The 14,659-nt window shown below is 42.8% G+C and overlaps 2 protein-coding genes across 6 annotated transcripts in view; one reads left to right on the top strand and one right to left on the bottom strand.

Annotated features, from left to right (window-relative positions):
* Positions 1-14,659, bottom strand: part of LOC147998836 (uncharacterized) — a 924,038-nt gene that overhangs the window by 312,371 nt on the left and 597,008 nt on the right. The gene's annotated exons all lie outside the window — the stretch shown is intronic.
* Positions 1-14,659, top strand: part of LOC147998838 (disks large homolog 5-like) — a 260,765-nt gene that overhangs the window by 244,481 nt on the left and 1,625 nt on the right. For 2 of the 3 annotated variants that reach the window (XM_087595542.1, XM_087595543.1), the window contains exons 4-7: positions 6,982-7,139; positions 11,541-11,646; positions 12,712-12,871; positions 14,126-14,269. In XM_087595542.1, coding sequence (XP_087451668.1) covers positions 11,565-11,646; positions 12,712-12,871; positions 14,126-14,269 — 386 coding nt within the window. In that variant the 5' untranslated portion in view covers positions 6,982-7,139; positions 11,541-11,564. The remainder of the gene's footprint in view (positions 1-6,981; positions 7,140-11,540; positions 11,647-12,711; positions 12,872-14,125; positions 14,270-14,659) is intronic. The other variant, XM_087595544.1, reaches the window with a different exon arrangement.

Consider the following 14,659-nt stretch of genomic DNA (forward strand, 5'->3'; position numbering starts at 1 on the left):
ATATTGGAGCCACCAATGAAGGGAACCTCATGCTGCTTGTGGGGTTCTCCTTTCTGCGCCAATGTCGCCAAAGGAGCACTGCTGACAGGCCTTCTATCAGAAGCTGAGCCTCTATCAGAAAAATAAAATAGTCAAGAGATATAGGGGGTGCAAATAAAGGTGTAGGACGAGGCTATACACATCACTACGTGGATAGAGCAAGGACCCAGCACTTGTGCTCTGGGTCATGGGCTTCCCCACAAACACAAAAGCATCTGTCACAGTAAAAAATGGATACTGTATTGAGTGCACACACCAACACTGATTGATCAGATCCATACCCTAGATTTTGGGGGCAGATCCATGGCCCCAAATATCTTCCTCTCAACTTATACAGCAAAAAATAAGAAAGAAAGAAAAAAGTCAAAACAAAAAGCTCAAGCTTCTCATATGAGGGTTGCAGGAAGTGTGATCTGGTGGTCAGTTCTGATTAGGCCATTTTAGATAGAACAGTGCACTGGGATGCTTAATGTGATGGGTCCTATATAAAGCTTTCTGCAATATTGGAATTTTAACAAGCCTCATCCAGAACATACAGAACAGGAAAGGATGTGATCACCATGTCCTTGCTCTCTATCAGGTTATTTTTCTGTGTCCGTGATTGTCAGCCATAGACAGCAACAATCTGAAATAGCTGGTAAACATGGAACAAAGTGGCTAAAACTATAGTTGTGGGTTACACACCTCAACTGTCAAAGGCTAATGCTGTCCTCACAGTCCCTGGAGGCCACTCTTGTAAGACTGTCTACTGGAAAGTAGAAGCAGGTTTATCTGAGCTCAAAGTGAACCTGGCCAGGTAGGAAGAGGGCAACATGGGATAATTGAGACCCTGTCTAAACCAGCACAGAAACCCACACTTCCTTCAAAGCATCATCTATGAATTCTTGATTATCTACCATTCTCTCCCTACCAGTCTTTCAGACTGGAATTGTAGAAAAGAACTGGAAATGATCTTCCTATTCTGAAGACCTTGATCTCTCTTTCCTTAGGTGCACATTAAGAACTCATGCAAATGGGTATGACCATCTGAACATCTTAGTATCATCTACTCAGTATATCTAGCATAATACTGTGCCTATGGCAATCTCAAGCTTCCCTGAGTGTTGCTGACCCAGCAAGAAGTATGAAGTACTGAGGTCAAACCCCAGTGATCCTTTCAAGGGGTTAGAAGAAAGCCATCAGAGAAACTCCACTTCTTTGTCCTTAGATTAAATCAAGCTGATACAATGTGAACCTGGTGGGCTATTTAACCATGCATCTTTCTGCCAACCCCAGCTTTCTGAGTTCAGTCCATGTGAACCTGCATGGGGAGAATGCATAGAGTGTACATAGACCACAGTGAGGCCTAAACAGGACAACAAGCCTGGAATCCAGTGTCACTGCAAGGAGTTTGGTCTTCGCTTAAGAGACCTCCTCAGTGGGTCTCAGTTCTCCCACTACTCTATAGAGACCAAGAGATATAAGCAGCCAGGTGTTCCCTATGCCTTCTGATACACGCAATAAATGCAGTAAATTTTAATTTCTGTTCAATTGTTCAGTAACTTACTTACACTTGCATATTGCTGTGGAAGTGATGGGGTTTCGTGATCAGCATTGCATTTAACAATGCATAACCAATCATCCCTCCTAGAATGACTGTATATAGAGAAAGAAAATTTATTAGAATGGTTTATAGGCTGTGGTACAGCTAATTCAACAAGGAATGGAAGGTCTAAAATGCAGTAGTTGCCCCTGTTGAAGCCAATCCCCCTAGCATAGCTGTAGCCGTTTTGTTCCATGCCTGCCAGATAGTTCATATTCTTGCTGTAATATGTCTGCCTGTCATGGTTGTCTGAAAATAATTTAACTCAGAGCAGGGTCAGGAATGAGGGTGCTCCCCCACCCACCCATTCCCGAACCACTGGAAGGAAGTTCTTTATGTTGTGAGGTTTCTTAATCTTAAATTTCATAATTATAAGCTTCATGTAGGACCAATAAAATTAAAGGTCAATATGAGGGCTGCAGAGATGGCTCCATGGTTAAGAGCACTGACTGCTCTTCCGGAGGTCCTGAGTTCAAATCCCAGTGGTGGCTCACAACCATCTGTAATGAGACCTGATGCCCTCTTCTGCTGTGTCTGCAGACAGCTACAGTATACTTATATATAAATAAATAAATCTTTAAACAGATAAAAAGTCAGTATGAACCTTTGTTGTCTAAAATGGCTTGAGTCAGGGCTGACAACCAGACAGCCCTTCCAGCACCTGCCTATGAGCTCACATTTTAGTCTTTATAAACTGACATAGAAAAATGTCCAGAGTCCTAGCCTGACAAATTCTCAGCTACGTCTCTGATGATCAGTCTTACAGTGGGCATTCAATAAACCATCCCTGTCTAAGTGAGGTCAGAGTTTGTGTGGTTTATGGGGCAACTCCAGGACCTCAACGGTTTTGTCCATAAGGCTGGATATTTCAGCTGGTCTTCAGTACATGCAGGAATCCTGAAGAAGAAGGAAAATTAATAAAGCAAACTTCCTTTTTCCATGTCCTTGATATGAGCCAGCAGAAGGTGTGGTCCAAACAACAACCAACGGATTGGGTAAAGATCTTTACCAATCCTACAACAGATAGAGGGCTTATATCCAAAATATACAAAGAACTCAAGAAGTTAGACCTCAGGGAGACAAATAACACTATTTAAAAAATGGGGCTAAGAGCTAAACAAAGAATTCACAGCTGAGGAATGCTGAATGGCTGAGAAACACCGAAAGAAATGCTCAACATCTTTAGTCACAAGGGAAATGCAAATCAAAACAACCCTGAGATTTCACCTCACACCAGTCAGAATGGCTAAGATCAAAAACTCAGGTGACAGCAGATCCTGGCAAGGATGTAGAGAAAGAGGAAAACTCCTCCATTGTTGGTGGGATTGCAGACTGGTACAACCATTCTGGAAATCAGTGTGGAGATTCCTCAGAAAATTGGACATTGAACTACCTGAGGATCCAGCTATACCTCTCTTGGGCATATACCCAAAAGATGTCCCAACATATAACAAAGACACATGCTCCACTATGTTCATAGCACACTTATTTATAATAGCCAGAAGCTGGAAAGAACCCAGATGCCCTTCAACAGAGGAATGGATACAGAAAATGTGGTACATCTACACAATGGAATATTACTCAGCTATCAAAACCAATGACTTTATGAAATTCATAGGCAAATGGATGGAACTGGAAAATATCATCCTGAGTGAGCTAACCCAATCACAGAAAAACACACATGGTATGCACTCATTGATAAGTGGATATTAGCCCAAATGCTCGAATTACCCTAGATGCACAGAACACATGAAACTCAAGAAGGATGACCAAAATGCAGATGCTTCACTCCTTCTTTAAAAGGGGAATAAGAATACCCTTGGCAGGAAATAGGGAGGCAAAGTTTAGAACAGAGGCAGAAGGAACACCCATTCAGAGCCTGCCCCACATATGGCCCATACCTATACAGATATTAGATAGGATGGATGAAGCAAAGAAGTGCAAGCCGACAGGAACTGGATGTAGATCTCTCCTGAGAGACACAGCCAGAATACGGCAAATACGTAGCTGAATGCCATCATTAAACCACTGAACTGAGAACGGGGCCCCCGTTGAAGTAATCAGAGAAAGGACTGGAAGAGCTTGAAGGGGGTTAAGACCCCATATGAACAACAATTCCAACCAACCAGAGCTTCCAGGGACTAAGCCACTACCCAAAGACTATACATGGACTGACCCTGGACTCCAACTGCATACGTATCAATGAATAGCCTAGTAAGATCACCAGCAGAAGGGGAAACCCTTGGTCCTGCCAAGACTGAACCCCCAGTGAACATGATTGTTGGGGGGAGGGCGCTAATGGGGGAAGGATGGGGAGGGGAACACCCAAATAGAAGGGGAGGGGAAAGGGTTGAGGGATGTTGGCCTGGAAATCGGGAAGGGGAATAACAATCGAAATGTAAATAAGAAATACTCAAGTTAATAAAGATGAAAAAAATAAAAAGAAAAAAGAAGGTGTGGTCCAGATTAGAGGTGGGCCATTCCATCTCAAAAGATCTGAATTAAAGATTTATCTTCTGATCTCCAAGATTTGGATTACAATTAGGTCTTCTTGCTTCAGAAAATTTAATTAAGAAAAAAAATCCAATGGTGCTTATGCCTTTAGCCTCAGCATCCAGGAGGTAGAGGCAGGTGGATCTCTGAGTTCAAGGCCAGCCTGGTCTACAAAATGAATTCCAGGACAGCCAGAGCTACACAGGGAAACCCTGTCTCAAAAAAAAAACAAAGAAGAGGAGGAGGACCAAGAGGAGGGGGTTGAAGAGAGGAAAACAGAAAGAAGGAAGAGAGAGAGAGAGAGAGAGAGAGAGAGAGAGAGAGAGAGAGAGAGAGAGAGAGAGAGAGATCCCCCTCACAGGGCGTCAAGCCATTTGGCATTAGTTAATTCCAGGTACACTCAAGTTGACAACCAAGAACAGCAATCCAATTACCCGTGGTTGTGATCTCACCCTGGTAGGCTCCTGAGTAGGAGGCTGAAGCAGGAGAATTGCCATAAGTCTGATGCCAGCATGAACTACACACATGTTCCAAGCCAAGCCAATCTCAGCTACAGTTTGAGATTCTGTCTGAAAAATATGAAAGAGAAAGAAAACATAATTTCCTAGAGCAGTGTTTCTCAACCTTCCTATGGCCTCAACCCTTTAGAACAGTTCCTCATGCTGTGGTGACCCCAACTACAAAATTATTTTGTCGCTACTTCACAACTGTAAATTTGCTACTGTAATGAATCTTTATTGTAGTATAAACTATCTGATAGGAGACCCTGTGTGGGTCACGACCCACAGGCTGAGGGCCTTTGCCCTAGAGGCGGTCTTGGCCTAGATTATATAGTTCATATTAAAAGTGGGCTCTCTCAGTTTTTGAAGGTCAAGTATATTCACTTGTAACATCAAAACTTAAAAATTCAGCTGAGCTGGTGGCTGGTATGGTGTGACATCCCCCAGAATAGCTTTGCTATTTTGTTCCATGTCTGCCAGCCATTTCATATTGTTGCTGTAACACGCCTGCTGTCACTGACAAGGAGAAGGGACTTGGCTCAAGGACATGCTGACCACACACCTTGATTTGTTCTGAATGTTCTGTATGCAGTTTGCTAATCTTGAGAAATTCTACACCTGAAGGAGTGGTCCCCTGAATCGGACACAGGTGAAAGGCTAAGGCAGATGTGTGAAGGAACATTTAACTGAGGTAGACACAGGTAAAAGGATGTTCTGCTAAAGCACGCATGTGAAAGGACACATGATGAAGGGTTCTGCACTAAGGACACACATGCATTGGTCTGCCTTGCATTCTGTAGTTGAGCTGCATTTGTTGGGACTTCATAGAACCACAGCAAAAAACCTTCTGGTGGGCTGCTGTAGTTTCTCGCTGTTTCCTGGGGCTCGGGCTGATGGGCAGAGTGATGTCAGCTGAGACAGACACATGTGCTGACGCAGGACACACGCTGAGGCCAGACCCATGGAGGACACGGGATATTGAGAGGGAGTTTGGATGGAGTTATGCTTGCGTATCTTGTTGGTCTGGGGTCTCTGGTGATCTCTGCTCGCCTGAGAGCTGCTCTTACTGACTGTGTAGCATCTTGACTGTTTTTGTTCCACTTGGACAGCCCTCAGGACCAGGCTCTCCTCTCTCTTAACCATGGCTGCTGTCCTCTTCCTCTCTCCTCTCCATCACACATGTTCTTCCTTTATTCTTTGGCAATTTCTACTTCCTTCTTCCCTCCTCATGATCCTCTCTAGCAAAGCCCTCAAAGCTCCCCTCCCCCATCTCTCTGCTGTGCAGCTGTTGGCTGTTGGCTTCTTTATAATCACAGTTAACTGGGAGCAGGGGCAGTTATTTGGGGTTAACCAGTCCTGAGTTCCACAAATTAGCATTAAAATACAAGCAGAATTAGGCCAATACACTACAGGGGTTTTTGTTTGTTTGTTTGTTTGGTTTGGTTTAATTTTCATTTACCTTTTTACTTGTTATTTTATTTTTGGCAATTTTTTATTAATCGGTTATTTTATTTATTTACATTTCCACTGTTGTCCTGCTTTCCACACGCCCCTCATCAAACCTTACATCCCATTTCTGCTCAGCTTTGCCTATGTGACAGTGCTCCTGCACCCACACATATCCATTCCCACCTCACACCTCTAGGATCTGCCTTTGGTGGGGCTACAGGACTCACCTAGAACCATAGAGCATCCTTGCATACACTTTGGCTGGCAGTTTGGCCCCTGGGAGCTTGGGGATTAGGGAAAGAGGATCTGGTCAGATATTAAAGCCAATGATTGCTGCTTTCTCTTCTTTTTCTGGTTATAGGTGAAATTATGTTTGTGCGCTTCTCTTTTTTTAAATTATTGAGAGAAGATTAATTTCTTGGTCTTTCTTGGGTATAGTTTAGTTCATTGTCTTGGAGTTTTCCTCCTATTAGCCTCTGTTGTGCTTTCTTAGAGAAAAGAATTGTTTAAATTTGGTTTTGTCATGAAATATCCTGGTTCCTCCTTTTATGGTGATTGAGGATTATGCTGGATATAGGAGCCTGTGTCTGCATTACATCTGCCCAAGATTTTCTGACTTTTAGAATCTCTGTTGAGAAGTCTGCTGTAATTCAAATACGTCTGAATTTATTTGATACTAGATATTTATACCTTACCCCTTTTAATGTTCTTTCTTGATCTGTGCATTTAGCGTTTTAATTATTATGTGAATGGAGGAATTTTTCTGGTACAATTAGTTTGATGTTCTGTAGGCTTGTTGTACCTTTATGGCCTTTTCTTTCTTTACCTTATGGAGGTTTGCTGCTATGATTTGTTGAAGGTGTTTACTGGATCTATGAACTAGAAATCTTAATTCTCTTCTATATCTATTATCCTTAGGTTTCAACATTTAATTGTGTCCTGAAATTCATGGATGTTTTGGATTCAATAAACCATACATGTTTATCTGAGATGGGTGTTTTGTGCTTTGTGGGATGACCTCCTTGACCCCAGGCTGCATGAAGAATCTCAGCTGACAATGGGGACATAAATTATAAGTATGTGTAGCAAGACCCAGGCCTCTTCCAGGTTCTTGGATATTAACTGAGAACCTCAAATACAGTAGTAATGTGATAGTGTGCGGTGAATCTAGTTACTATTCTCTATTTTGATATAGATGACTCTTTTTGTGTCATGGTCAGCTTATAATGACTAGAAGACCTAAGCTTGAGAATAACCAAAGACTACATTGCTTCTCTAGCAGCTGAGCTTTTAAAAGTCCTGGTGTGACAGCAACTGTTGGTGGACATTCTGGATTATTCCTTCTGTACTTTAACTCTCTGTGTCACTTCCACCATTAGTTCAATTCCATAAATTGGAAATTCCTCATTTGGAAGAAACACTCTTTTTTTTTAAAGATTTATTTATTTATTTATTTATTTATTTATTTATTTATTTATTATATACAAGTACACCGTGACTGTCTTCAGACACACCAGAAGAGGGCATCATATCTCATTACAGATGGTTGTGAGCCACCATGTGGTTGCTGGGATTTGAACTCAGGACCTCTGGAAGAGCTGTCAGTACTCTTAACCACTAAGCCATCTCTTTAGCCCAAGAAATACTTTCTGAATATGATCTGAGATTGGCCATGGAAAAAGGGTAGCTTGAACTGTCCCACCTAGGTTCTCAGCCTGCACAGGCCTGCGCTCCAAAAGAAACCTGTGTTCACAGCTGTTGGCTGGCTAAGAAAGATTTCACGAGACGTGATACACAGCCCTCGGACTTCTGCTTCAGTCATCTGCACAATTTTTTCCGGACGATATCCTCATACCTCCAGCAGGCGGGTGATGAAGCTTTCCACTCTCAGCTCCCCTTCAGCCATCTTGTGGCCACCAGACTCTCCTCCCTGCAGCAGGAACAAGGGCTTCTCCATGGTGGCTGCAGCAGCAGTGGTGGTTTGGCATTCTCACCTAGGAGGCCCTATGCTTTCTACCCCAGTTCCAACTCACCTCAGGCCCGGGCCTTCCCCCCATCCACTTCCCACGGAGCAGGGAGAGCAGCACCCACTAGAAATAAAAGGGAAGCCCTTGGTCCTGCCAAGACTGAACCCCCAGTGAAGGGGCTTGTTGGGGGAAGGGTGGTAATGGGGGGAGGATGGGGAGGGGAACACCCATAGAGAAGGGGAGGGGGAGGGGTTAGGGGGATGTTTGCCTGGAAACCCAGAAAGGTAATAACAATTGAAATGTAAATAAGATATACCCAATTTAATAAAGATGGAGAAAAAAATAGAAAGAAAAGTCACACATTTAAAACAGAACAATATGGACCCTAATTTTAAACCACAGCTCTGTCAATTAACTATACCTTAAGGAAGCTCAGAAAAGCAGGCCAAACAATTAATATTTTCTCGGTTTAAGTAAATAATAATGTCCGCTTCTTGCTATTGTGGAGGGAATTAAATAGATAATATGTAATCATGGAAGTTTTGAAGTTCCATCCATTTTTCTGTTCATTAAATCAATCTTACTCATTTCATTGATCAAATATGTATGTTTTCTTTTCATAGTTACATGTATAATAAAACCAGTATAAAAACCTTCAGAATATTCAGTTATTATAGATATTTGTCATTTCTTACAGAGGGCAACTATGATTGACTACACCCAATTCTATAAAAAACAAAACTCAGGAAACCTGGCCCTTGGCAGCAATGAATCAAGAAATATCTAGGATGGTGGGGCATGAATTCTGCCAAGCAATGACCTCAGATAGGTGGGGTTGTGAGGAAGATGTATGGTTGAATAGCACACTAGATTCACGTTGTATCATCTTGATTTAATCGAAGGACAAAGAAGTGCAGTATCTCTGATGGCTTTCTTCTAACCCCTTGAAAGGTTCACTGGGGATTGACCATAGAACTTCATTCTTCTTGCTGGGGCAGCAACACTCGGGAAGCTTGAGACTGCCATAGGCACAGTATTAGGCTAGAAATGCTGAGTAGGTGATACTAAGTTGTTCAGATGGTCATACCCATTTCATTTGTTCTTAACGTGGACCTAAGGAAAGACAGATCGAGGTCCTTAGAATACAAAGATCATTTCCAGTTCTTTTCTACCTTTCCTGAATGAAAGACTGGTTGGCAGAGAATGGTAAAAATTCAAGAATTGGTAGATGATGCTTTGAATGGAGGGTGGGTTTCAGTGCTGGTTTTAGACAGGTTCTCAATTACCCCATCTTGTTCTCTACGTTGCTCGTCAGGTTCACTTTGAGCTCAAATAAAGCTGCTTCCACTTTCCAACAGGTAGTCTTACAAAGGGGCCTCCAAGGACTGGGAGGACAGCATTAGCCAATGAGAGCTGAGGTGTGTAACCCACAACTATAGCTTTATCTGAAAGACCCTCAGACAGAGGAGACTCTCGCTCCAGTCCTGAGGACAATCACCACCCCATGAACACACAGGACTCAGTCTTGATGTAAAAACAAGAAGTTTACTTTGGGATACCAATGCACTGGGGCTCGACACGGTCCTCACGCAGGAGGAATGTGAGGAGCCTCGAACAACAGAAATATACAGCTTAAATAGTCAGTTAAGATTACACAGTTTCCTTAGCTCAGCTATTTCGTGCCAAGGATAACAAGGCAGATGTTTCTCATCCTGGAATTCCTGGGATAAGGCTGTAACCACAGCAATGCAGCTATTTCAGTACAAAGGACGTCTGACTTGATATATGTTTTCTTATCCTGGGGTTCCCAGGACAAGGACCAAGGATATCTGTCTTGGCAGGTGTTTCTCTTCTGGAGTTCCCAGGAAAAGGCTATAGCTATGTCAGCCTATAGCACAGCTGCATTCAGTATCAAGGACATCTCACTTCTATAGTGGTCAGTCAGCTTCCCAGAGATGTTTCCTGTCTTCTAATTGCCCTGCAGTAAATATGTTCTGTACCCTCTGTTCTTATGGTCCAGCAGCTTCCTAGAGAGTGGGTGGGAATGTGCTTTCTGTACTTTCTGTTCTATTGTCTAATGTGTAGGGGCTAAGCGAGGGCCAGCTTAAAAGATTCTCATTCGTAAGAAATGGCTGTACTGATATCAAACGGGCATCTTTCATATCGACTTTCTTCCAAGTCTACCAGCCATCTCAGATTGTTGCTGTAATATGCCTGACAATCAAGGACATAGAAAAATAACTTGATACACGGCAAGGACATTGTGATCATATCCTGTGTTGTTATGTATGTTCTGGATGAGGTTGGTTAAAATGACAATATTGCACAAAGCTTTATATAGGACCCATCAAATTAAGGGTCACTATACACTGTCATAGCTAAAATGGCCTGGTCAGAAGTGACCACTGGATCACTCTTCTGTATCTTCACATGAAAGGCTTGTGCTTTTTGTGTTTTTTTATTTTTCTGTTTTTTCTTATTTATTTATTTATTTATTGTTTTATATGTTGTCAGGAAGATAGTTCAAGTCATGGATCTGCCACCAAAATATGAGCTTTGCTACCAATACTGTAAACAGTATTAGTGTATGCATTCAATAAAATAACTTGGTTTTTTTTTTTTTAAGTAGGATAGATGCTTTTGTGTTTTGTGGGGTGATCCATGAAACAGGAGTGAAGATGCTTGTTTCTTACTCTGTCCACTGAGTTATGTCTCTAGGCTTGTCCTACTCCTTTGGCTGCATCCCCCCCAACATCTGCTGACTATTTTATTTTTCAGATGAAATCACACGTTATAGCTTAGAGAGGCCTGTAAGCAATCCTACTTTGGTAACTTAAGTGCAAAGAGGAGAGCCCCACACTCAGCCTGAGGGTGCATTCACTGGTGGATCCAATATTTCAGTTTCCTCTGCTAACAGATCACCACATTGTTGCCAGGACCATAATGAATGCAATTCTTTCTCCTAAGGAATCTGGTGGCAACTGTCAAATGTTAAGCACAAAGCTTCAGGTTGTACCTATAACACACACCCACATCGCAACCTACCCTACAGGCTATTTCTGGGTGTGATTTCATGCACCTGCACATGGTGAGACAGGAGACCTCTTTGGCTACTTATAGGAACTGGTGTGATTTCTCAGTAATCTTTAATGGGTAATATTGCTGACTGAGGAGAATTTGAGGTAGGATGAAACATTTCTGTGCAGGGATTGGGGAGGAAGCACTCATTTAGAAACATAGCAATGACTTAGGTTTTTCCAATCAAGCCTAGAGCCAAATTTGGCTTTGGAAGCATGTGGTGCTCAGTGGCTATGCCACAGGGAAGTCCCCTGAAAAGGGTCCATCAGCTTTTGCTCAGTACAGGGAGAACATTAGCAAGGAGGCAAAGTCTGTTATCCATGACATCAGCCGTCCCTTCGTGGACATTCTATTGTCTCCTAGAGAGACCTTGGAATCCCTGTGATGTCACCAGTATCGTTGTGACAACCAATTCCCTACTTTTTCTCTTAGTGTCCAAAGGATATATCCACAGGCATGTTTGCCCGTCTTCTCAGGCGCTTTGGGAGAGTTGATGTTGATAGAGAAGAGTCTAGAGTGAAGCAAACGAAACCTAAAGGTAATGATGGACACAGGACATGGGGAATGTGGAGTAAGTTCTGGGCAGTGTATGTTGAGCTTCCTCTCAGGGGTGAATGTGGGGGACTTCAGCTGGCCTTTACAGCAATGGGCCACAACTACTGGAACATCTCCACAGATATTGAATTCCATGATTATCACAATTCCTGAAAGTCAGGGTTTTCACATTATTAGTTTCTCCATAACCACATGGAGGATATGGCAATGCCTATGCTATTATTGGGTGAACTTCTAGTCTTTACTTTTACAGTGCATTCGGTATGTTAAATTGATATAATAACACCATAAGTAGTCATGGAGGGTATAACTTTTCTGAATTAAACAGGGCATCAATGTACTTCACTTTCATTGCTTCTTTTAATTCAGTGACTATCTGACAGTAGTAAGAGGGAGAGAACTGTGCTCCTGGCATGACCTTATATTCTTAGAACTCCTTTGACTACCTCTGGCTGACGGGGCCAATCTTACCTTCATATATTAGAGGTTCTGTGTGGCAGATATTTTTCTACAGTAGCCAAACTATATGGAGCAGGTAGAGAAAGAGCCTGTAACCTATTGGCACTTCTGGGGCATTTGTCATTTCAGTAGGGGGAATTAATAAATCTGTTGACCATGTCCTCCCCCTACATGACTTTTTAATGCAAAGTTATTGGATTAGAGTAACAGTGTAGGATATCTGAGTATCCCTGATCAATCAAGTCATTGTGGATGCTGAATTGATGATCTGACTTCTGAAACCAGAGGGGTAGGGTCCTGAAACCAGGTTGTAGCCTGCGTACCTGATAATAATCCTGGAGAAGGCATCTCTCTGGTACTTGTAAGCCTGTGTGGGCGGGCATAGGGAACACCTGGCTGCTTACATCTCTTGGTCTCTATATAGTAGTGGGGGAACTGTGATCCATTTAGGATGCCTCTTTCACATAGACCAAACTCCTTGCAGTGACACTGGCTTCCAAGCATGTTCTCCTGTTTGGACCTCACTGTGGTCTGTGTATGCTCTATGCATTCGCCCCATGAGGGTTCACTTGTGTTCTTCTACCTACAGCAGCCTGCAGACAGACGTCATCCCCTGAAAATGTCCTAAACAAGGTGCAGGCCAACGAGGAAGAGGAGAGGCTGAATAGAGAACTGGAGCTAACTACCAAGGAGAGAAATGAGCTGACAGATCGCCTCCTTTATGTGACAGGTGGATCCATGAGCAAGAGGTATGCATTGCTCCAAACAAACGACCTTGTTCTAAACCTCATCTCCCATAGAGAGGAGATTCAGAACCTGACCCTTACTGAGGAGTGAGATTGAAAATGGACTCTCTGATTCTGCCTGTTGAAAATCTGAACTTGCAATCTGAGTGAAGATTTCAGGGATAAAGTCACTGGAGCATGAGTTCCCAGTGTACAATTGGAAAGCCCTTGACAGGTGGTAGTTTTGCAAGGTTCTAGGTGCTGTGAGTTTGTGGAGAGTGTTTGTACTTGCTAGGAAGGTGACTGAACGCTATCATCTCCTGGCAGCAGCCTTAGGTGACAGGACCCACAGTGTTCATATCAATGCTTAAGTAGAAGGCCTGAGGCTCTGGCCTGCTCCTTCTTGTCTCTGTGCCTTACACTCTGAGACAGTAATGGTGCATGCATTTCTACTGATTCTCATTGTGCTCTTTCCATATTTGTCTCTCTTTCTCATTCTCTGAGTCTGTTTACTTTTCTTTTCTTTTTCTTTTTTTTTTTTTTTTGGTTCTTTTTTTCGGAGCTGGAGAACTTACTTTTTTTTTCTTGTGGGTGTGCCCCAGTTTGTGTGTCTGTGTGTGCACAGGTCTGCATGCATATGCACAACCTTTATATGTTTCTCTATCCCTCCACCTTTGGAATTTAGGGGTCTGTTTTTTGACCTCAGGATTTACCTTTATAATAGTTTCATGGAGGTGTAAGTGCTTTATTTTGGAAGCCCCACTTTCAACAGCACAGTTCTTTGCCTGTGTAGTCACATTTGTCTATACATTTGTATGCCTTGGGCAGATTATAAGTTTGTGGCAATATCTGGTCTCATCTCCAGAATTATGTGTACTGTCTGCCTCTAGAATATTAGTTATTCGGCTTGTAGCATTCCACTTGTCAAAACAGGAAAAATGAAATCAGAGGTTTCTGGGTGTGTGTGTGTGTGTGTGTGTGTGTGTGTGTGTGTGTGTGTGTTTGGGTAAGCTCTGTGGCCTAGGCTCTTGACAGCATAACAGGTTTGAATGCAGATCCAGCCCTCCTGATTGAAAAATGTGAGCCAGGGGACCCTTTATCTGGGTGCTTAGCTTCTGTTGTCCTGGGCACACAATTCCAAGTTTCTGAAGCTGAAGAAGATCCAAATATGTAGAATTCAGAAAGTGTCCTTCCAGGGCTGGGGTAGTACAGGACACAGCCTGAGTTCCTCTAATCCTAAACCTCGATGTTCATTGGGTTCTATCTTCCTGGGGCCAGCCCCTACTTCAGGCCAAATCCATTTTATGAAAACTTGAAGATAAAGGAGAAAGAGGTCATGTCATTACTGCACAACTTAGACACAAAGAACATTGAACATCGTGAGAAATTTCAGGAGCTCAAGAAGGAGATTAACTTCTATCGGTAAGTACTTGTCAGAAGGGCCCATCACTTGTGGAATATCCATTCCCGCCTCTCTTTGTTCTGGACTGGAGAGCCTGTAGCTCTGGGTCCATGTCTTCTGTTGTTTGAATATCACTGTGCCGTGGGTCTTTTGGACTCAGATTCAGTTCCATAAGGGACTGTCAGTTATCACCACAGTGTCTATGCATCTTTAGAAGGCTCTGGATAGAACTACACTGATTCAGGCATCAGAGTGTTATTAGGCCAACCTGCGGCTCTGGGGTCATACCAGGTTTAACAAAGCTCAATGTGTGGACCACATGGTTTACATGACCTCCCTTGGTTCTACTGTTCTCTTGTGGTTATTTGCCGCCTACTAATTGATGTTGCCCCGATGCATTGGGCTCTCAT

This window comes from Rattus norvegicus, chromosome 19 (genome assembly GCF_021556685.1).
Source record: "Rattus norvegicus strain SHRSP/BbbUtx chromosome 19, alternate assembly SHRSP_T2T, whole genome shotgun sequence".
NCBI classification, from domain to species: Eukaryota; Metazoa; Chordata; class Mammalia; order Rodentia; family Muridae; genus Rattus; species Rattus norvegicus.